Source organism: Gadus chalcogrammus, chromosome 20 (assembly GCF_026213295.1).
Source record: "Gadus chalcogrammus isolate NIFS_2021 chromosome 20, NIFS_Gcha_1.0, whole genome shotgun sequence".
In the NCBI taxonomy this organism is placed as follows: domain Eukaryota; kingdom Metazoa; phylum Chordata; class Actinopteri; order Gadiformes; family Gadidae; genus Gadus; species Gadus chalcogrammus.
In genome coordinates this window covers 23,768,866-23,791,525 of record NC_079431.1, presented here as the reverse complement: position 1 = coordinate 23,791,525, position 22,660 = coordinate 23,768,866, and the positions used below count along the sequence as shown (strand labels likewise).

The 22,660-nt window shown below is 43.7% G+C and overlaps 1 protein-coding gene across 4 annotated transcripts in view; it reads right to left on the bottom strand.

The window, feature by feature from the left end:
• Positions 1-22,660, bottom strand: part of nup35 (nucleoporin 35) — a 28,379-nt gene extending 5,719 nt beyond the window's left edge. The window contains exons 1-7 of one of the 4 annotated variants that reach the window (XM_056579686.1): positions 18,923-22,660; positions 18,635-18,808; positions 7,570-7,688; positions 5,238-5,289; positions 3,949-4,045; positions 3,491-3,560; positions 3,268-3,396 (exon numbers count right to left, since the gene is read on the bottom strand). In XM_056579686.1, the coding sequence (XP_056435661.1) occupies positions 3,268-3,396; positions 3,491-3,560; positions 3,949-4,045; positions 5,238-5,289; positions 7,570-7,688; positions 18,635-18,808; positions 18,923-18,935 (654 nt within the window). In that variant the 5' untranslated portion in view covers positions 18,936-22,660. Of the gene's footprint in view, positions 1-3,267; positions 3,397-3,490; positions 3,561-3,948; positions 4,049-5,237; positions 5,290-7,569; positions 7,689-18,634; positions 18,837-18,922 lie in introns of those variants that run through there. The other 3 variants (XM_056579685.1, XM_056579684.1, XM_056579683.1) reach the window with 3 other exon arrangements.

Here is a 22,660-nt window from a genome sequence, read left to right as displayed (position 1 = left end):
TTGAAATGTTTTATTATAACTCTTTACATGCATTAAATTTAAACTAAAACTAAAATTGAAAACTAAAGTAAAATAAATTAAATTAAATAATTCTATTTTTTTCAAGTGCAAACAATATTATCTGCAAAACCAAATCAAAGTTCTACTCCGTCAATACAGAGTGCAAATAGTGCAAACAGAGTCTGACCAAGTATGTCACTGACAACTTGGTATCGTCCGTGTCTTATCAGTCACTCTACTGCCATTCATCATTTCCGCCGGGTACCCAAAATGCTGCCAAACAAATGATTTAAAAGTGGCGGGGGCATCTTCGACGGTAACACGGGTATTTTCCGACGTCATTCTGACTGCCTATGGCTGCTTCCCCTGCTTCCCCTCCTTCTCCTCCTCTTCTTTTCCTTCTCCTTCGTTAGGTTCTGGCAGTCTAGACGTAGCAAAGGCGCATTACTGCCCCTACAGGCCACAAATAGTAGTTTGGATAGCTCACAAATCTCGCGAGACAGATTTTTTACGCGTTGGTCGCGAGACCAGTTCCACCAGTTCCACCTCAGGACTTTCCTATGGGTTGGAACTGTAGTTCTGACCTTTACAATGCTTTGGTAAAAATGTTATTTGTTGTATTTTATATCATTGATTTATACTGTTTTTTTCTTCTTAATCTTGTTTTGAGAATGTTTTTAAAATGTTGCTGTTATGGTTGTGCTCAGGGAGCATGTTTTAATAAAACCTGTAGTTCTTACCTTTATAATGCTTTTTATTTCATGTTTCTAGGTGCTCCAGAGGCTTATATATTAAGGTTTATGTAGACCTTGACAATTCTTACTATTTTCTCAGAAAACCCTCAGGAAATGGGTCTAAAGCATATAACCGCGTTGTCTGATTAAAGTTTAATTCATTTTTCACAATTTACCAGCTCTCGTTTTGAAGAATAATAACCGCTCCATTAGTTTCAATGGGAATCGCGACGGCCTATACTTTCAACGTAAAGTTTACATATTTATAATATGAAATTCGTCCCAGCCTTTATACCAGATACTATAGGGTCTATAGCATGTAACCGCATTCTCAGACTCTGATAACAGTTTAATGTAAAAGTAAGCTGCAACATCACTAATTAACACCGCAACTTAACCACACATGCCAACCGGTCAAGCAAATGTTATTTTTGCGATCATTCTGCACGCGTATCCACCGTGTTGATAAACAAATAATCCCCCTATACGTTTATACCGTACAATTTTTTAAAAGGTCCCATGACATGCTATTTTATGTATTCTTTAATATATGTATTAGTGGGCAACTAACACAGTATTCAAAGACGTTCCCGAAATTCAGCCGTGGTGCAGAGTTACAGCCACTCTGAGCCAGTCGCACATTGAGCTTCCCCCAAATGCGCTGTTTTGGTGTCTGTAGCTATAATGCAAATGAGGAGGAGCGAGGCGGGTCAAGGAGGAGGGTGGGGGTGTGGCCCTGAGCAGCTTGCAGCCACGGTACCATGCGCTCTGTTTACAGTGGATGTATCGCAATGGCGAGGCGCACACAAGCCTTTAGCCGTGTTCTGTAAATATTATAGAACACACGCGAGTCCTGGAGCTCTATATCTAAATATTATCATATAGCCTACATAGATATCTATATCATATAATATATATTATCACGGCCAAAAGCTGTGTGAGACGATATTATGAATCTCAAACGACCGCGTTGGGTTCTCCGACGTTCCTGGTTCTTCAACGTCCACATCAATGTGAAGTAGACTGAACCGCGACAAGGAGGAGAAAGGGATTGTTGCCGGGCAGCGCTTAGGCACCTCCGCCTCTGGCGGTGGTCCCTCAGCGGGGCTCAAGCGGGAGAGATTCACCGCCAACAATCCCTTTCTCCTCCATGCCGTGGTTCATGTTCTTGAGGGAGTCAAAGCCAAAGTTCCTGCCCCCCAATTCATTCTCAACCTTAGCTGAGATAACCCCCACTACGAGTCTCATTGTAGAAATACCAGAGACGAGAGTCCGACGTGTTATGCGCCATAACACCAAAAGCAGAACGGTTATCCAAATAACAAGGAAGTGTACAACACTTGCGTTACAGTCCTGGAGCTCTATATCTAAATAATATCATATAATACATAGACATCTATATCATATAATACATATTATCACGGCCAAAAGCTGTGTGCGCCTCCAGACGATATTATGAATCACAAACGACTTTGTCGGGTTCTACGACGTCTCTGGTTCTTCCACTTTCACATCAATCTGAAGTAGACTGAACCGCATGCCTGCTGCCGGCTGCCCGCTGCCGGGCGATGGTGCCTCGCGGCAACCGGCGGCATGTCGCAGTTGATGTACTTCAGCGAGTCAAAGCCAAAGTTCCTTGCCCCCAATTCCTTCTCAACCATGGCTCAGATAACCCCCACTACAGTCTCGTTGTTGAAATACAAGAGACGTCAAAGAACCGACAACAAACACTTGCGTTACAGTGTGTGTATTCACACACACACATTTGTGGCGCTCGCACGGTCGTGTCTCATTGGCGGGCCAACGTCTCTTGGTGGGCCAGGCAGTGTAAGGGGAGGAGCTTAGATGCTTTGTGACGACATACCTAAAGACATTCCAAATCAGCGCGCTTGAGCCTCCGTTTTTTCAAAGGCGGGCAGAACAGCTAGTGCTCGTTTTACACCAAACGCAAGTTTTAGCCACTGGGGGACCATAGGCAGGCTAGGGGAACTCATATCTATGTTAAAAAACCTGATAAAGTGAGATTTTCATGTCATGGGACCTTTAAATATCGATTACTCAAGCTAGAGGTCCGAAAATGTGCATTTCCCCATTAAAGTCTTTCAAATGACTTTGAACTAACAGAAGCGAACTCCGAAGTGGTTTCGCTGCAAGCCAGCCGGGTATATCCAGTTTGTTTCAGTGCACGCACCACGTGACATCATTGATATTACTCAGGTCCTACTCGCAACATAAAAATTAATCCACGCAAGTTTTAGTAATTTTAGGAGATAGGCCTGCACGTAAATTACACAAATCGAAAAAACTCATAGGCCTTGTTGGAATTTTAATACCTGATGACGTTTCTTACTTTTTAATACTTAAAAAATACCTTAATTTGGGCTAATTTCATTTACTACCTTTTAATACCTTTACCAACCCCGCGGAAGCCCTGACACAGTTCCAGAGATCCAGTTCCCCGTCCCTAAGTCTGTTTGTTAACCAGCAGCCCTGATGGTTAATGCCACTGCATGGCTTAAGTAAGCAGCCTCACCTTGTCTATGCAGGGTTTAACCCCCACCATTATGCAGTCTCCGAACACCTTGCCATCCTTAGACAGTGCCTTCCTGGCCTGCAGCTTGGACTGGTACTGGAGGTGCATCCAGTTCCCCGGAGAAGACATCTAAACACAGCAGCAGACATCACCACGACAGGCCAAAAGATACGCACAACAACTTGTCTACGTGTGTGTGTGAGAGAGCATGCATGCGTGTTACCGTGTGGTGAAGGATGTTGCCGTACTGGGAGAACTGCAGCAGGATGTAGGAGGCAGAAGCAGGAGGAAACCTGAGACACAACACAGACACAGTGAGCTTTGCCTCCACTTTGTGCTGGAGAACAATCACAACGACTCCATCTGAACAAAACATCTTTGAGCTTCAATTCACGGTGGAAACAAAAGAGTGAACATCTTTGATCTGTGAACATAATGTACAGATGCCACAGGTGGATGGGAGGCTGAAGGGCAAACGGTTATGTGTCATTAATGGGTCATGTATCAAAGCTAGGGTGGACCATTTAGAGAAACAGCCAGAGGAAGCTAATTATTTTGAAAGTTTCCAATAAGTTCCAGATCCAGCACGCTAACTTCAGGAAGAATTCTTTAGCCTCGTGGAGACTTGATCAGGCTCCATTAGTGCGCCAGGTGGCAGGGTAGAGTCATTACAGCACTCACCCGAATACAGTGACCCACGTCTGGTCCAGCTGGTCTTCAGAGGACAGCGCCTCCCCCTGACTGTAGAAGGGATCCACCTGAGCTGGCGATAACACCCCTACTAAAACACAAATTAAAAAAATGACATACAGAGACCTGAATACACACACAAAAGACACCTGAATCCACCAATATTAGGGGTGCAATGGTTCACAAAGCTGACAGGTTCCATACAGTACGTTTTAAAAGCAGGTGATGACAATGATATTTAGGTGAGTGCTGCATGCAGCGCACAACTATTGTTCTTCATAAGTTTTATTCTTTCTTTCTTTATTATGCTCTTCAAACTTTAGGACCCATCTCCTTCCAAAATGTTTCACCTAGAGACTCCAATTTTAAAGTATTCAGAATAGCTTGAAATTGCACGCTTCTATTCAGATTTTCTAAATATTTTATTCTTTTTAAAATATTATACTTTTAAAATATTATAAAATATTATCTTTTTTTTAACATGGGAGACAATGGGAGGACGGTGGAGCAATCAACTTTCAACCTTTTATCTTCGTTTAAACCATTTAACAAATCTACACACTACTATCTTCAATAATATCTAAACGGAATTTCAATATCATAAACTTTCTTCAGAATCACAGTTTTAGTTTCAAACCGGTGTCACTGTACGTTCACACCAAAAGCTGTAAAAGATAAAAACTGGCCGGATAGCTCAAAACGCAACGCTGTCCAAAATATTTACAGCTCATATCGCTCTTGCGATTTTGCTTTTACATTTAAATGAGCCGCGCTTTTTGCCTGCACGCTCGTAGTTGAGGCAAGCGCTGCTGCTGATGCGGAGCCACAAAAACACAAGATAGTCATACATTTCATCAATAGAAAAAGAATAATAAGCATAAATACATGAAACACTGAATAACTAATTAATGGAGTGATTGCTTACATGGTAGATTATAGTTAATTTTTCCCTTTCTATTGGGCTACTTTTAATCACGCACTGGCTCGCTATTCTCTCGCTATTCCCCCCCGCTTCAAAACTTCAATATCAATATCAGATTTCAAAAAGTGACGTGAGTGGAATGGCGGGGCTGGGGCAGAGCGTGTGTTAGTGAGAGGCAGAGTGGGACGGAGAAAGATAAGCAGAGTGAGGAAATGGCAGGGGGCAGGCGCTGCTTGAAACGGCTGTTATTTGGAGCAAATGAGCTTTACTTTCAACGCAAATGACCTATATCGATGTTGCCGATAGCATCTCTCTACATATCTCTTTTTAGTTAGGGACCGTGTTAGGGTTGCTGTACCTGAGCCAGGAGCTTGATGTCCAGACATAGGGGACTGGAAACCTGTAAAGGGCTGGATAAAGAGAGACAGACCATAAAGCCACCAGCGTTGAATCCAGGGAAGGACTACAGGTTAAATGGACTGAACATAGACTTTATATATTACGGGTTAACCTGACTAAACAGACTGTATATAATGCAGATTAAACTGACTGACAGTATATAATACAAGTTAAACTGACTTAACATAGACTAGGGCTGTCACTTTTTCCAAAAATGAAATTCGAACGAATTTCGAATGTCCATAATTAATTCGAATACATTCGAATACATTCGACCCCCCCCCCCCCCCCCCCCCATAGAACACGACAACAGTCTTGATTTTTGACGTATACCTACTGAATTCATAACAGCACCGGATAAAAACACATCTTTGATAACACATTTGTAAACACAACAAGAGGAAGCTCCGACACACAAGTGCGGCTGTCTTTTACACATTAACAATAACTGCTCGGAGCGCGATATGCGGAGCGCATGTCGTCCATGCGGACACAGCCTATATAAACGAACAATCTGTGAGGCCGACCTCCAACACGGCATGCTGCTCTTTTTATTCCTTACGGAAAGAAAATTACAAGTAGTCTCGCAGCTCTCCGTTACCGTTGCAGCTGCTTCTGTCAGCCGTGCTGTATAAGTCGGGCGCCCATCGCGCCCATCGCGCCAGCGGACTTTTCTCCCTGTCGTGTGCGATCAGTGTCGGTCTCCGTTTCAGTGAGCTCGTGTGAGAGGCTTTCAGTCACGAGATGTTTCTGTGCAGGGGAAAGGTGGACTAACCGGGAGAAGCGGGGATCCAGGAGGGCCGCTTTATTGAGGAGAAGCCACTCGCCGCTGTCTTCTTCATAGCGCATTTTTACAGTTCGAATGGAGAATTACACTTCGAATTCAAACTTTTCACCCCACCTTCGAACGAATATTCAAACTTCGAATAAAAAGTGACAGCCCTAACATAGACTGTATATAATACAGGTTAAACTGATTTAATATAGACTGTATATAATGCAGGTTCAACTGACTTGCTTACGTGTACATTGGTGTTGTCAGAGAGAGTGAGTAAGTGAGTGTGTGTCACTGGGCTGGCTTAGTGGCATTAGTGGCAGATGTTTTGGGAGTGTCAATAGTATAATTTATGTATACAATGAGAGGTATGGGTGGCCAGCATTTGTTATTTGTAGAATAAATTACTTATAGGCTCAGATTTTACTGAACACAATCTTTTAAATCAGTATTGATCCACATTGACTACAGATATTTGTCCAGGTGATTTTATGCTACGAGCTAGTTTAAATTTTAAACATTGTGATCTTAATTGTTATTATCTATAATTGAGTTGATCTGGAAATATACAAAAAGGGCTTTTTAGGAAAATTAATGTCAATTCAGTCAGTTGTGAAAACACCCCAGATTAGTGCAGTCTTCCATACCAACAGTATGTTCATACAGAGCCTGTCCCCTTCTGTATGAACAGACCACAGATCAGTCTGTCAACTCTCTATGAACAGAACCCAGATCGGCGTTAGGGGTGTAAATCTCTGGTTTCATCACGATACGATATTATATCGATTCATTGGACAACGATACGATATTTGCCGATATCAAAAGTCTGCCGCGATACGATTTCGATTCAGGGGCATGCGATCGATATGAGATGATATCATATGCCCATTTAACACAACCTCTTACAATCACATCAACTCACATCAACTTAATTATAATTTCATAATTTTATTTCTTTGCTCTTCCGGATATTTAAAACAAAAAAATCAATTTTTAATACAAATAATAAAGTGCCACATAATTGCATTGAAGTGCCAAAGGTTTTTTATGGCTTAAATTAAAGAGCCTGTAATGATCTTTCATTTTGAACGTAGACTATTCCCAACCTATCTTTCTTTGTGGATAGTTTTCTTCTAAAAACAAAACATCCCTCGGAATCATCTTGGCTGTTAAGATAAGCCGTCCGTGTTGCCAGATTGGGCACATTTTTCAGCCCGATTTGGCTACTTTTAACCACGTTAGGCTGGAAAAACTCGAAACTAGACATCCTCGTGCTCACATGTGCTCGCTGTTGCCTTGTTTAACCGGTGAATGGATACGAGCGACTTGGCGCTTTGCGCAGAAATAGTTTCACAAACACCCGCGAAAGGAGATATATAATAATAAAAGCGTGTAATACAGCGATATGCATCGATGTTTGGGCGTTGCATCGATGCAGTTGGATCGTTCGCCAATCAATCGATGTATCGATCTACATCGATGTATCGTTACACCCCTAATCGACGTGTCACTCTACCTGTCTGTAGAGGTTGATGGGTGTGGCCCCAGAGGCGGTCAGGTCGTCATAGATACTGCGGGCCGGCGGTGCTCCACTCTTGTCCTTTGGAGTGTGAAGGATGGGCTGAGGGGTGGAGCCTAACCCAACACACAGTTAAAGAACAACTCAATTATTTAGGATAGAGCAGACTTGGTTTGGTGATTCCAGATTTGGGCAGTTGATTGTCATTCAGGGTTGGTAACAAGATGCTCCTCCTTTGTGTAAAGCTGAACCTGAAATGGAGGCAGCCCTCCCAAAAGGAGTCCGAGAGTAGACCTTCAAACATTGTTCTCGACCCTATTCATCAATGTTTTTATGCTGAGGCTTTTATTTTATCGAGCTGGTCTTTATTTGTTAATACTTCCGGAAGTTGGCTGGAAGTGGCTATTCCGGAAGTGATTCAGCTGACTACTGAGCTACATTAACACTAGAGAAATCGCATCTTCCACCATCCTAGTCTTGCTAGCTGTATGATCGCAATATTTGTAAGTACTGCAGCTTATTAGGACTTAGCTATGCATCAGCAGCATTATTTTGGTTATTGGATCATCTATTTGTACCATTTTATATGGCGCCAGCTATGTTTTCCATATTTGTTTATTGCCTGTGGAGAGCTACAGCAATGCTACGCTCCAACTTTCGTGCACTTAGTTATTGCAATATGTTATATTGTGTTTTTGCATTTTGAGTGCATCCAGTTTTGTAACTGATATATATTTATGTTTAAGTTTCAATCTTTGAATTTGAGTAAACCTACCTAATCGGCACCAAGCTTCTTGGAGTTATTCATTATCAATTAGTTTAGCTGAACTGGATAGTGGGATTGCTGCTCAGATCCACCCAGACCAGTACAAACATGCTGCACACAGATCTGTCCTTTCAGCAACAAATGCACAAGTTTATTCTGTAGGACAGACCAGGTTCATTAGTGAAATAACGTGTGTCGTGTCCATTCTTCTTCAGCATTGTATTTCAGCTAGGGGTGTACGGTATAAACGGTATAGAGAGTACACCGGTGTGAATTTGCGTTACAGTAGGGATTTTGACGTTACCGTTAGACAGTTCATTACTACTGTACTTTTTTCAGGCATAAAGTAAAGAAACACGTTACTACTGAAAATGAAACGTAGTTCCTTTTTCCATTCGGCGCATGTTACTTTTCCCAGGGACAGATTTGACAGCGACACTGCCTTCTCAGGGGGCATGCTTGCTGCGCGCCAGCGCAATATTCCCTTCGCAAGCTCTCATTCCACACAGTACGTGACAGTAGCTTGAAGAGCAATCATGGCAAGAAGCAGCCAATGCTAACTTTGGAGGGATTTCCCATTAGTCCGAACTTGTTGAAACTAAGGGGAGGAATGTGAGTGTATGGTGTACACTGTGTCCTGGCAAGAAACTTCAATCATGGAGTTATGGCTGAATCCATACTATTAAACATTAGTGTTTTGAAGAGATGGAAGTAATGGATTTGGCATTTTTTTTATTGCAGTTTTGCTCAATAAATGTTCTTAAAATACCTCAGTACTATGTGAAAAGTAGAGTAATAGCTGCCTAACAAGTATTATACCCCTTTAAAAGGATTTATATAGAAATTAGAAGATTAATTAACATACTGTGATGTAATACCGTTACCGTCTATGCCTCAAATCATACCGTGATGTAAACGTTAGTCCATACCGTACAGCCCTACATTAAGCCTGCATTACTGCCGCCAGAACATGCCACTTTGACATTATCAGAAATATTTTGCTTGCATTTTATATAAAAGGTAATCTTCAGCCTCTTTATATATAAATACGTGCAAAATAAAAATGTTGCCATGCAGACAGCCATGTTAAAAAAGTAAGGTCACCCGGCAGCACAGAGTTGGATCCTCAGAACCTAAAGGCTAAGCCATGTTTGCACAGGAGAACTCTGTAAAGATGGGATATAACTGGCAATCGTAGACAGTGTTAAAGGTTTTGGATTAACAGACACATTGGTTTCCACAGGATCTAGGGCCAGGAGGCATGGCCAAATGTTGTAAAAACCCATGTATGACTCGATGGAGCAAGGGGGCACAGCCAATAGACCCGTTTTGAGCAGAAAGGAACACTTTTTAGTCACACAGATGAACTGCCCTACCAACAAGCCAAGTAATATCTGCAATATATTACCAAAACTTAACCACCTCTAACCTAATACCAAAGACCTAACCACCTCTCAAATAATTCTTGATCTAACTAATTTCTGACCAAACACATAATTTCACCATCTGTGGTTTATACCTCTACTAGGGGTGGGAATCTCTCGGCACCTCACGATTCGATACGATTCCGATTATGAGTTCAACGATTCGATTCTGAAGCGATTATCGATGCAACAATGTTTTTTATGTACATTTCCATGCGTGATTTTCAAAAATATACACATTCATCTGGGTTTGCTACTCAGAGTTTGCTAATCACTTTCTACTTTTGTGATGATCATTAGACATCAACAGATTAATTAACTTAGCTGTGAGTTTGCGCGCATGCTATGCGTAGGCTGAATCGCAATCGTGTCAAGACAAATCAGATTGGCCAATACACACTGAAGATAAATTCAATAATTTTAAAGTTACAAAAATTATCCCTCTCTGGCGAACAGAATGTTTCAGCAGGCAAAAAAATTAATAAAAAAATTAATCCTGATTATCAATTTATCTGCATCGAAACAGAATCGTTCTAGTGAGAATCGCGATGCATCGAAGAATCGATTATTTATCCCACCCCTAACCTCTACTACCTTACCATCCCTAGCCAAATGTCTACTCCATTTGCACACAAATGTTATCAACTGGTATTGAGAACCTGGCTAGGACTGATATTGCCCCCCACACACACACACACACACACACGCACACGCACGTCGATATATCGATATTTGAAATATATCGATATTTTTCAGATGAGATATGGTACGAGACGCTGTCGTCAACATCGATATAGTTTAATATGCGTTGAAAGTACAGCATATTTTATACAAATAACAGCAGTTTCGAACCGCGACTGCCGCCAGCTATTTCGTAACTCAGCTTAACTCTCCCGCTCTGCCTCCGGCTCACACACACATGGCCCCCCTTCCACTCATGTCACTTTTTTAAATCCCCTACGCCGCGAAACATGGAGTCTGCCGGCAAATGCGGCACAGAGGAGCTTGTATTCCGGCACGGCGCCAGGATTCCAGTTGTGGATGGGCCAGATCAATTGTGGGTGGTCCTTAAATTAAAAACGTTATCAAATCCTTGTTTAACCTAATACAAATGACTGACGAATATACTGTTATAATATCTGTGCATAATAGCTTGCTCTTTAAATATTTTGTTGCATTGTTTAAAGTTTCGGTGCATAGGACGGACCTGTCCGCGATTGCTCCTTAGGCCTTTTTACACTGCCTAGCCGGTTCGGTTGCAGCTTGGCATGAAGGCACGTTCCTCTGCGTCTTTCTAGTAGATCGCACCATCTTTCAACGTCTTTGTTAAATGCGACTGCATCATCTTCTCTCCCATGATGGTCAGCAGCTCACGGATTTCACCGTCTCTCCAGTTAGAACTGCTCATGTTGATATCGCTGCGTTATTGTCTCTGTTGTAGAGACAATGCAGCAACACCTCTACCCAAGCCCCCAATTGTAGCCTAGGCTACTACGAGATAATAACTACTAAAATAGCCTACCGCCAATTCACGGTCATCCATGAAGATAACAGCCATTTAACGTTCAAAGTTTGCTGCATTGAAAAAATAAAGCATTTCAGAAGATTTTTTTCGTGTTTTTTTTCAAGAAAGGTTTTGGGTGGGCCTGTTGAACCGTGGCTGGTCCTAGGTCCGTCAGGCCCACCCATCTACGCCGTGCCTGGCTTGTATGTAAGCAGAAGACAAATTGCTCAATAGTTTGGAAATGGTACAAGGTGTCTGACATAGGGCTGGGCGATTTTTTCGGTTCAAACGATTAATTTGCATTTTTTCTCGAAAACAGGTTTGGGGATAACATTTGAACGGTGGGACGTCATTACACGCCTTCTGTGGTTTTCGAGGAAATCGCTGTGTTTCAATCGTCCCGTGTTTCAATCGACCCGGATCTCCCCTACCATAACAATTTCCACGAACACAGATGAAGAACTCATTCATAAAAAGGGTGCTACTTCAGTTGTATGGAAGTGGTTCGGGTACAAGCAGTCAGACATGGAAGAAACTGTTCCGTGTAAGGTTTGTAGAAAGTCGATCGCATTTTACAAGTTTTTCAGGGATGGCCTACAAGATTTTTCTTTTTCAGTTTGATATAAAAAAATCTTTGCACAATAATGACAGCCAATTGTGCTGTTTTTATCTTTTATCCTCGAACAACTGATTGGTTCACATAGGCCTAGATTACTTGGTAATCTCATTTATTTTTATTGTGTTAATAAAGAAAATATGTATTTAAATTTTGCCTTGGTCGTTGTTTAGAGAAAAACAGAAAAAAAAAGAGGTTTAAATCGTAAATTGTCCATTAGTTAGAAAAATTCGAGATTTTATTTTTAGGCCAAATCGCCCAGCCCTAGTCTGACAAATGACAGAATAAGCTTTTTTATAGAGAGTGCTTCAAAACTTTCGCAACTAAAGGGTCGAGTACGACCAACCTCCTCTTCCATCACTTGCAGCAGCACAACGTGCTCAAAATTGCTTGCAGCGACCCAAAAACTTAAGCTGTCTCGACATTAATTATTTTTTATTCAGATAAGGTAGTACAGCAATTGTCCCAAAATGATTCTGGACTCCCGGACATCCGCCGGAGTGTCCGGCGGGTGTCGCTTCATGTCGCGATTCAGGCCCCGTCCACACGGAGCCGAAACGGGCGAAAGCGATCCGGGTTCGTTTAATGAGGTTCAGGAATATCTCCCTAAAGACGGAGTCATTGCGAAACCGCATCGAGTTGTAGAAAAGCTGTAGTAAATATTCAAGGCGCATCAGTGCGCAAAGTGGAGCGCATCAAGCCTGCGCGCTGTATACAAACATTCAGTCACCAGGAGATTCAACCTTTTAAATTGAGCAGAAATACTTTTTAATCTACAGTTAGTAATTACTTTTATCAAGGGGCTTTATTTATAGGGGGCTAATGACATCATCGTTTGTGTTTCAGGCGTCCACAAAAATCCAAACCCCGCGAAGCCCAATCCAGGTCTTACTGAAGGAATTTAATGGTCAAAATATTATTAATAAATATTCGAATATATTTGAATATTAATATTAATAAACAAACAAACTTTGAATATGATTTTTGGGCAAAAGCCAAAGCCCGACACAATTTAGTTAATTTACTGTTTGGAATACTTGCATTAAAATGATCCAGCATGAACTGTGATCCATAGTACCGCGATATGACATGGCTGTCGTCCGTGGGCCAGTACCTCACATGGTTATCCATCTGTTTGCTTTTAGTGGTTTTGTTCACTCTCATCGAACATGAGGACGTACTGTTTATCGTTTACACTGCGTGACAGCTCTCTTTTTATGAAAGATGCGATGCCGTATTTGGCAAGATAGGCCGTTTTGTTTTCACCACAGGTGAACGACTTCGCAAACTCAGAATCTGGGAACATAGCAGCCAAGACTGTCACTGTCACTGTCACAGTCACAGCCACTGTCACAGTCCCCCTTCATTCCTCCTTTGAATGTCTAGCTGTAAAACTCTCAGGCCCCAAACCCACTATCATTGTCACCATTTACAGACCACCAAAACCCTCCGCCGTTTTCCTCAATGAATTCTCAACACTACTTACATCTGTATGTGCAATGTCCCCCACTGTTATCCTCCTTGGTGATTTCAACATCCACATTGACAACCCATCCTGTACTTTTGCGAATGACTTCACATCACTTCTGGACTGTCTTGGCATCACACAACATGTCAACCTCCCAACCCATAACAAAGGTCACATTCTGGATTTAATCTGCTGCACTGACATCACTCCCACTAACCTTGATGTCATTGATTTCCCCATCTCTGACCACAAAGCTGTACTTTTTGACATTCATACCCAACTACACAAAACCAAGGAACAACGGACCATCTCCTTCAGAAACATCAAACTTATCAACACCACAGACCTCTCCACCATGATCAGCTCCTACCCCAACCCTCCCCCAGCTTCCTCCCTGACAGACCTGGTGACTCACTACAATAACTGCCTCTCCTCCTCCCTCACCACCCTGGCCCCCCTGAAAACCCGCTCAGTCTCATTCACCCACACTGCTCCCTGGTTCACTCCTCATCTGCGCCAGCTCAAAGCCACTGGTCGTCGACTGGAGCGAATCTACAATAAGACTCAACTCACTGTACACCGCCAAATGTATTCGGACCACCTCCATCACTACAAGAATGCCCTCACCACTGCCAAAACCTCATACTACTCCAACCTCATCAACACTGGTACAGGCAACAGCAGAGTCCTCTTCTCAACAGTCAGCCACTTACTTCAACCTCCTAAATCTCTCCCTCCAGACATTTCCACCACCCAATGCACTGCGTTCCTTGACTTCTTCAGCTCTAAAATCAACACCATTCACCAACAACTGGCCTCATCTCGCACCCCCTCTGATGACCCACCCTGGATGATCACCTCTGGCCAACCTCTCATCAGCTCCCTCTCTGACTTCACCCTAGTAACAGAACAGACCGTTTCAGAATTCCTCCGCAAAGCCAAAACCACCACCTGTCAGCTCGATCCTCTTCCCACCTCCCTTGTCAAAGCATGTCTTCCGTCCATCTCCCCCATGATCACCAACATAATTAACTCCTCCCTCACTACTGGTACTGTACCCCCCACTCTCAAGCTGGCTGCCATCACTCCCATCCTAAAAAAACCTGGTGCTGACCCAACTGACCTTAACCATTACTGGCCCATCTCCAATCTCCCTTTCATCTCCAAAACACTTGAAAGGGTGGTTGCCGCACAACTACAGTCCCACCTCGACACTAACAATCTCCACGAACCGTTCCAATCTGGCTTCCGTCCAAAACACAGCACTGAAACAGCCCTAGTCAAAATCACCAATGACCTCCTCCTTGCAGCCGACTCTGGATTACTCACCATTCTCATCCTCCTCGATCTCAGCGCAGCATTCGACACCATCTCCCACCCTCTGCTCCTGGACCGCCTAGCTGGTATTGGGATCACTGGTGCTGCACTCTCCTGGTTTACATCCTACCTCACCGGCCGTCAACAATTTGTTCAACTAAGCAACCACAAGTCTGGGTGTTCAGGTGTCTCACTGGGTGTCCCCCAGGGGTCAGTCTTGGGTCCACTCCTCTTCACCACTTACCTCCTCCCGCTGGGCACACTCCTCCGTCACCATGGGGTCCATTTTCATTGCTACGCTGACGACACACAGGTCTATATCTCCACCAAACCCACCGCTGCCATCCCCCCCACCTCCCTCATCACGTGCCTGGAAGAGATCCGGAGCTGGTTGAGCAGGAACTTCCTGAAACTCAATGGAAACAAGACCGAGGCCCTGCTCATCGGATCCAAATCCACCCTCACTAAATCACAACACACCCCAGCTCCACTCATAATTATCGATGGATTCCCAGTACCCTTCTCCTCCAAAGTAAAGAGCCTCGGCGTCATCCTGGACAACACCCTCTCATTCGCACCCCATATTCACAACATCACCCGGACTGCATTCTTCCACCTCCGCAACATCGCCAGACTCCGCCCATCACTGACCCAATCCAGCACTGAAATCCTAGTTCACTCATTTTTTCACATCACGCATAGACTACTGCAACGCCCTCCTCACCGGACTCCCCACCAAACTCATCAACAGACTGCAGATCATTCAAAACTCAGCCGCCCGGATCATCACCCGCACCAAATCATCTGACCACATCACCCCTGTCCTCATTCAACTTCACTGGCTCCCAGTACACTACCGCATCCAATACAAAACCCTACTCCTCACCTACAAAGCTCTCCACAACCTAGCCCCCAGTTATCTCTGCGACCTCCTCCAAGAATACACTCCCTCCCGCTCCCTCCGCTCAACCTCTGCTGGACTACTATGTATCCCCACATCACGACTCACTTCAATGGGTGCCCGGTCATTCAGCTGTTCAGCACCCAGGCTCTGGAAGTCCCTCCCCCCACACATAAAACAGTCAGACACCATTACAACCTTCAAGTCACAACTCAAAACTCACCTGTTCAAACTCGCACACAACGTCTAACTGATCACTGTTTTGATTGTTTTTTTTTCTTTGTTTTGTTTTGTCTTGTTTTTGTTTTATTTATTTCTTATTGCTTATGTTTATTTATTTATTTATTTATTTTTTCCACAATGTCTTGTTTTTAAAAAAAAAAAGTATGATGACTATATGCTATGTAAGGTGACCTTGGGTGTCTTGAAAGGCGCCTCTAAATTAAATGTATTATTATTATTATATTATTAAGACGCTACTAATGTCCTCGTTCGATTTGAAGGAATTATGTCTGCTCACCGTGTGGAGAACCCACAATACCTCCGCCTTCTGGGTTTCTGGTGGCGACACAAAGTACTAGCCACGGATACTGAACTTTTCAGTCCACTTCTTTCAAATAATACGGGCATCGGTGTAGTCCCGCTAGCTGCCACGGAGTATCGGATATATATCTGAGACCTCATGTGGGACTCAAGAGCTTTTGCTCCCATGGTCCCTAGTATGAATGCCTTTCGGGATAAACGACACCTTGACTCGTAGTCACCTGCCGTCTCCAACCACCCCCGAAACTTATCCTCCTCAAACCATTTCTCATTGAATTTGCACCGTCCCATCCTAGCGCAAGTTGGCCTAATGATGTCAACCGTCACTAGCTAAAAGTCGCGCCAGCAAGTTAGCCTACTGATGAGTGATGTCAACGTAAAACTCCTGAAAATGCCGTAAATAAAAGACGCACGATGTGATTTGTTGTGTGCGACAATTTCCCCTAGTCTTAAAAAACCCTCTGCAAAATGTAATACCTAGAGCAAATTTACAGTAAATTTAAGACAATTTATGGCCTTAATTTCACACAAAAAAAGTAAGACTTTTTAAGGACCCGCGGGAACCATGTTTATGTAACATTTAATAAAAAATAATTTGGAACACTGAACAGATTTGAACAGAAAGAATACTATTAAATTATAGCTAAATTAATAAAGAAATAACCAAAGATTGCAGTTGGAGGATGCTTTAACAAGGCATAGTGTTACGAGTAGCATACGTGTGTGCGCGAGATTGGCAGTGTGCGTATGCGTGTGTGAGTGACGTCAGCGAGTAAGTGGACGAGCGAGGAGAGCGAGCGGTAGCGCGTGTGTCTAGTGAAGAAGCGTACGAGTCCGGTAGAATAAAGTACCCATCCTGTCAATAATCGGTGGCCGCTTCATTCCGACCTATAAGCAGACAAACTGCCAGTCAAATCACCCAAAACAATAGAGACAGGATCACAGAGGCAATTTTTTTCGCGCTTGGCCCACTCTGGATACATTTCGTTCGTATCGCATGAGGGCTTCGACGGCTGTGGAGAAATGCAATCCTTCGTAGCCACGGAGAGCTGTCATCACAGAGAGGGCATTTCATCGCATAGTTACGGGATAGGAGGGGGCGCTGTCAGCAGACTATTATTTAGACAATTTCAATCTGACAATTTGACCGGAGAGTTAGAAAGGGCATATCGCGCTTCTGCCTTCTCACACCGCGAGACAGGTTCGTGGCTTTGAGTGTCGCGATTTCGGTTTCGATACGCAGATCGTTACAGCCCTAATCTCTACAGATGTCATGTTTGCGATAATTTGTGAAACGACAGTCACTGCCCTCTAGAGGATTTATTGCGTAACATCCATAACAACGCTGAAACCAGATGGAGGTATGAAGGGTAGTTCCGGGGGCAACGTTTGGGCCGACGGACGATTTTCGTCCGGATCCGGAGGTATGTATCGGCCTTTATGGCGCGGTACGGTTCGGTAAGGTGCGGTACGGATTGCGTTTCCACCGCCAAAAGTTGGCGTGACCCGGACTGAGCCGTACTCGTTTTGCCCTCGTCTTCAGTAATCCTCCATTGGGGTACTGAGACGCCTGAAAGGGTGCCGGAAAATTTGAGCTACACACCCCCTCCGTTGATTGGTCGACAGAATCGTCACTTCCGGGCGACGTGGCGATAAAAACAAACAAACAGTAGCCTTGAGGTATTATTCTTTACAATGAACATGTCACGTAAAACGCTTGCTTGGGCGAACAAGGAGATGGAGACGTTCCTCTGCATTCTTGGGGAGGAAGACGTTGTTTACGATGTTTACGTGGCTGCCGCGGCGATCGACATCCGGCCTACCATAAAGGGTACTGTCGGCGGTGGAAACGCGACCTCGGAACTGAGCTGGGCTATACCACCCCCTCCCTACCGGACTGAGGCGAACCAAACCGTACCGCACCCTTCAGTGGAAAGGCGGTATTATGCGGTTTCACCAAAAGATCGGCTTCGTGTGGACGGGGCCTCAATTCTGTGCTTCAGATTGATGAGGAAGTGAAAGAACCAGAGACGTCGGAGAACCCAACATCATAAAATTATTATTAATATATAATAAGATTCATAATATTCCGGAGGACACAGCTTATGGCCGTGATATTATATATTATATTGTAATGTTCTCAAATACGAGGGGGAGGCAGTGTCTAGTCAACGGTTTATTCAACCCTCAAACTTTATTCAATTCCGAACGGTAGGAATAGTAACGGTAAATCCAAACGGTAGGTAGGTAGGCTATAGTAATAACGGTAACTCCACGGTAATTCTCTCTCTCCCCCATCAGCAAGGCAGGTTATCGAGCACAACGACGGATGGAAATGAGAGCACAAATGAGCGCGGCAACGGCAACTATGTTATTGCGTCCACAAATATCGATATTTATCTTATATCGATATTCTGCTTGAAGACATCGAGATATGACTTTTGGTCCATATCGCCTAGGGCTAGAGTTGGGGTTAAGTGTAGGTATGTCATGAATGCCATGCAGGTGTGGAACTCTTTATACCTGCGGAGTGGAGCGGAGTCCTGGGCTCCAACCCTGGAGCAGACAGACTGAAGGACCGAGGCTGGGGGCTGGCTGGAGCCGGCAGGTCACCCATGAGGAAACCAGGCAGGAACTGGGCTCCAGGCCCGGGCTTGGGGGACGTGGGGGAGCCCAGGGACATGGGCTCAGAACCCCCTTTAGAAACCATTGAGGGACGCATGTGAATGACCGCGTCAACATGAACAGACATTAGTGAACGGCTCTTATTCATACCATCCCAGCGTGTCATCATGTTTAGATGTCTCCTACCTTGTAGGTCCATCTCTCTAAGGACAGGAACGTGAGTCTCCTCCAGGCGGTGTGTCTCCTCCGGGCGATGTGTGTCTCCTCCAGGCGGGCGGATTCAAACTGAGGACTAGACCGGCGGCGGCTAGCTGCTAGGCTAACGATGCTAACGCAGTGACAGTGGCTATCCGCTGAAAACAGAACGAGTCCTTCCAACGAGACCGTGTCTCCAGTAGATAATAGGTGATGTTAAATTAAATGACTGAAGTGTACAGTTAAAGTGTTTAATCAAAGTTAAAAGTGAAGGCAATAATGCTTTTTCCAGAGGTTCTCAGCGGAAGAGGAAGTCGTCACGGGTCAGGGACGATATTATGCTGCTATCCCTTTGGGGGACTCTCTAAATCGACGCCACTTCGACCTGGGCGGGACTTTACGTCCTACGTCACTCGCTATGGGTGTGCATGTGTGCGCATAGCCGTCACTCGCGATGGGTGTGCATCAGTGGCGGCGCCAGAGATTTTTTTCTGGTGGTGCTATGGGGGTGCTCAGCGTTTTACTGAGGGTGCTATGAAATTACGGTGATAGCATATGAGTCGCATTTTTCTATGCTACAACACCTCCCCACCATATCGTCACATATGTTTACACGTTTGCTCTCTAACGGGTCTTTGGGGTACATAAAAAGCGCCATTCAAATCGATCGTATTATTACGATCGATTAGGACATTAGGCTACTTCTGACGGACGCGCACAAAGCCGCGTTCATCTCCGACGGTCAAAATGGATGCAGCATGTTATAGATAACGTAATCCCAAATACTTCACTTACTTCAGTGTGTGGATTAAAGTTTGCGCCAGATGACTACCAGGTCACCACTACCATGAGCGACAAATTAAACTAAACATACCAAGTTCAATACACTTCTAACTAAAGACGGCAGATTAGAATGTCAGATAGAATTAACTTAAACAGGCAAAGAGTCAGAAATGCTTTCAAAAAGAGCCGATCCATTTTCGTGATTTTGTGAACGCTTGACTTAAAATTGACCGATCGCCAGGATTACTGTTACTAGCCTACTAGCCTACTCATTGAACAATCACGTTCACGCACGCAACGTGTCTGTGTCGTGCTACGTGAACAATCTGTTTATTTCAATCTGTTATTTTCTTTTGTGATTAAAATATTATTATCACACAATACATTTTATTAAGAACTCAGAATGAAATTAAATAACAATCATAAATAAACCATTATTTTCTTGGGGGTGCTATGGGGGTGCTATGGCCAATCTAGGGGGTGCTCTAGCACTTTAGTGTCTATGGGTTGGTAATAACGGTTCTGATGATTTTTCTGATGGAAAAGTGGTCTTTTATTTCCATAATCTTTGTTCAGTGAACGCATAAACCCGTTTGTTAGTTAGCAGTTAAACTAAATGCGATCTCTTTGTTTACAGTTAGCAACGACCAACTGATGATTGGGGGTTCGATTCCCTAGTGATGCAAGGTTTTTTCTTTCATTTTGGACTGCACACACATCGCGAGTGACGGATACTCGCACAATGTACACACATCACTGTCTTTACAATTTCTAGGCAACCGAAGTTGAAAGATTGTCAAGTGGTTAACTCTTGAATCGCATGTACTAAGACCTGATGGGTTAGTGGTCAGAGAACAACTCGTTAACGCGGGGATAAGGGGTTCGATTCCTTAATGAAGCTAGCTTTTTTCTTTCATATTGGACTGGATGTTTGTATGCCATTTTGCGTAACTTGTAGTTTATGATGAAGAAATGTTACTGGGGTTAAGGTTAGGGTAACGCTAAGGGTAAGACACAAAGTGTTTTTGCAACACAATATTTCTTACAATAACAAAGTCCAAAGTTTTGATGACTCCAGTAGGAAACTTAAGATACCTAGAGAAATGCGTGAGTGCTCACAAAACATCAACAAGTCAGCAGTGTGGTACAGGGTGATCATTTCTGATATACAGTACAAAAGCTGAAACTATTAGCCAGGAGTGGGAAAGATGCAGACGCAGACTTGGGAAGCATTAAGACGCACCAACACACAGTTGCCTGTTGCAAAATGGTTCAGAGTTTAATAATAAATAGTTAGGGTTAGCTGGTATGGCGTTATCTGGTATGGCTATAGTCTAATGTTAGCTTAGTTCGTGTTGTTTCGTCATGTTAATCGCTAGTAATAGTAAGTCATTTGTAGAAATATAGCCTATCATCACAGACTGTAGGAATGTCACCCACCCTCCATCGCGTACGACACTGACGCTCGTAATCTGTAGTGCAAGGGAGTTCGTGCACAGATCCCTGAGACAAACGGCTACGCGCACACATGCAAACCCATAGCGAGTGACGTAGGACGTAAAGTCCCGCCCAGGTCGAAGTGGCGTCGATTTAGAGAGTCCCCGATTTAGAGAGTCCCGTACAACTTGTAAAGAAGATGGCTGCGCCCATAGTTAATGGGGGTTGAGATGCATTTTCTTTGTTTTGGTACCACGTTGGAGGTTTTAATGTCGTTTTTAAATCCTCTTACACACTGGATTTCATTGCTGCTTTAATCCGGTCACCAAGTTATGCATTGCACGGTCATGCTTTGCGTGCAATTCAATGTAAAGTTGTGTTTTCCAACAGGTTTGCTAAAGAGGCTATGTTGCTAATGATGACTAGCCTGCTACTACTCCCCCTCGTGGCTCGACAGAAACACAAATGATAAACTGGAAGGCTGGAGCAAGGGAAATACGTCACGTTCTCGCTGAAGCTGGTCGTTCGTACCAGCATACCATCAGAGAATAGCTGTGTTCGAAATCGTTCCCTATCATGGATGTAGTGCACTAAATAGGGTGCACGCCATTTTGTAGGGTGTTCGAATTCTCAGTGGTCCACTATATAGGGCACTATATAGTGGACTTAAAATAGGGTACATACGATGTTCCCTACATGTTACTCCCGTATACCACAATGCAATGCGGTCGTGTTTTTCCGGAGGAGAAGAAGAAGCTGAATAACCGCGAAAACTAATACATTTAATGATGGAGTCTCCGGCTTTCGTTTAGAAATGTCAACAATTTATTTGGGATTTAACATAGAATATTTAACATTCAAAATTAATAAAATACTTGAACAAGGAAATGTAACATTCAACATCAATACAACCTCCAGCTTTCCTCGTGAGTGCCTGGTATGTTTACATGATGTGGGCGCATCTGTCTGCGTCACACAAATACCCGGCGCATTTACTGACGCAAATGACGTTTAGAAATGTTCAGCGTAGTGTCCGAATTCTCGTTCCCTATTCCCTATATAGTGCACTAAATCATGTACACTATATAGGGAATAGGGAACGAGTGTATAGGGAACGATTTCGAACACAGCTAATGTCTAATATGAGGAGAACTGGCACTCGCGGGTTAGTTCCGGTTTTCTGGACTGGTTGCAGTAATAATCTTTGACCACGCGGGGCGCTCGTAGGCGAGTCCAGAATGAATGGGAGCCAACGGGGTTTTATCCTCAGAATCCACTTTTCTCACGATGTAATTTTTTTGTCAAGTAATTTTAAAGTTGCTATCAAAGGGTGGGGCTAAGATAATAAACTCAGCTGAATATTGCATTTTTTAAGGTCACGTATCTGTTCTAAAAAGGCGTTAAAAACATGCGATGACGTCACACACTGTAATACTGTCAGAGGTACTGCTTTACGGCAGTTTCTAAAGCACTTCCCTTGTCCCGCAACGATAACGCCAGCTGTTGGAG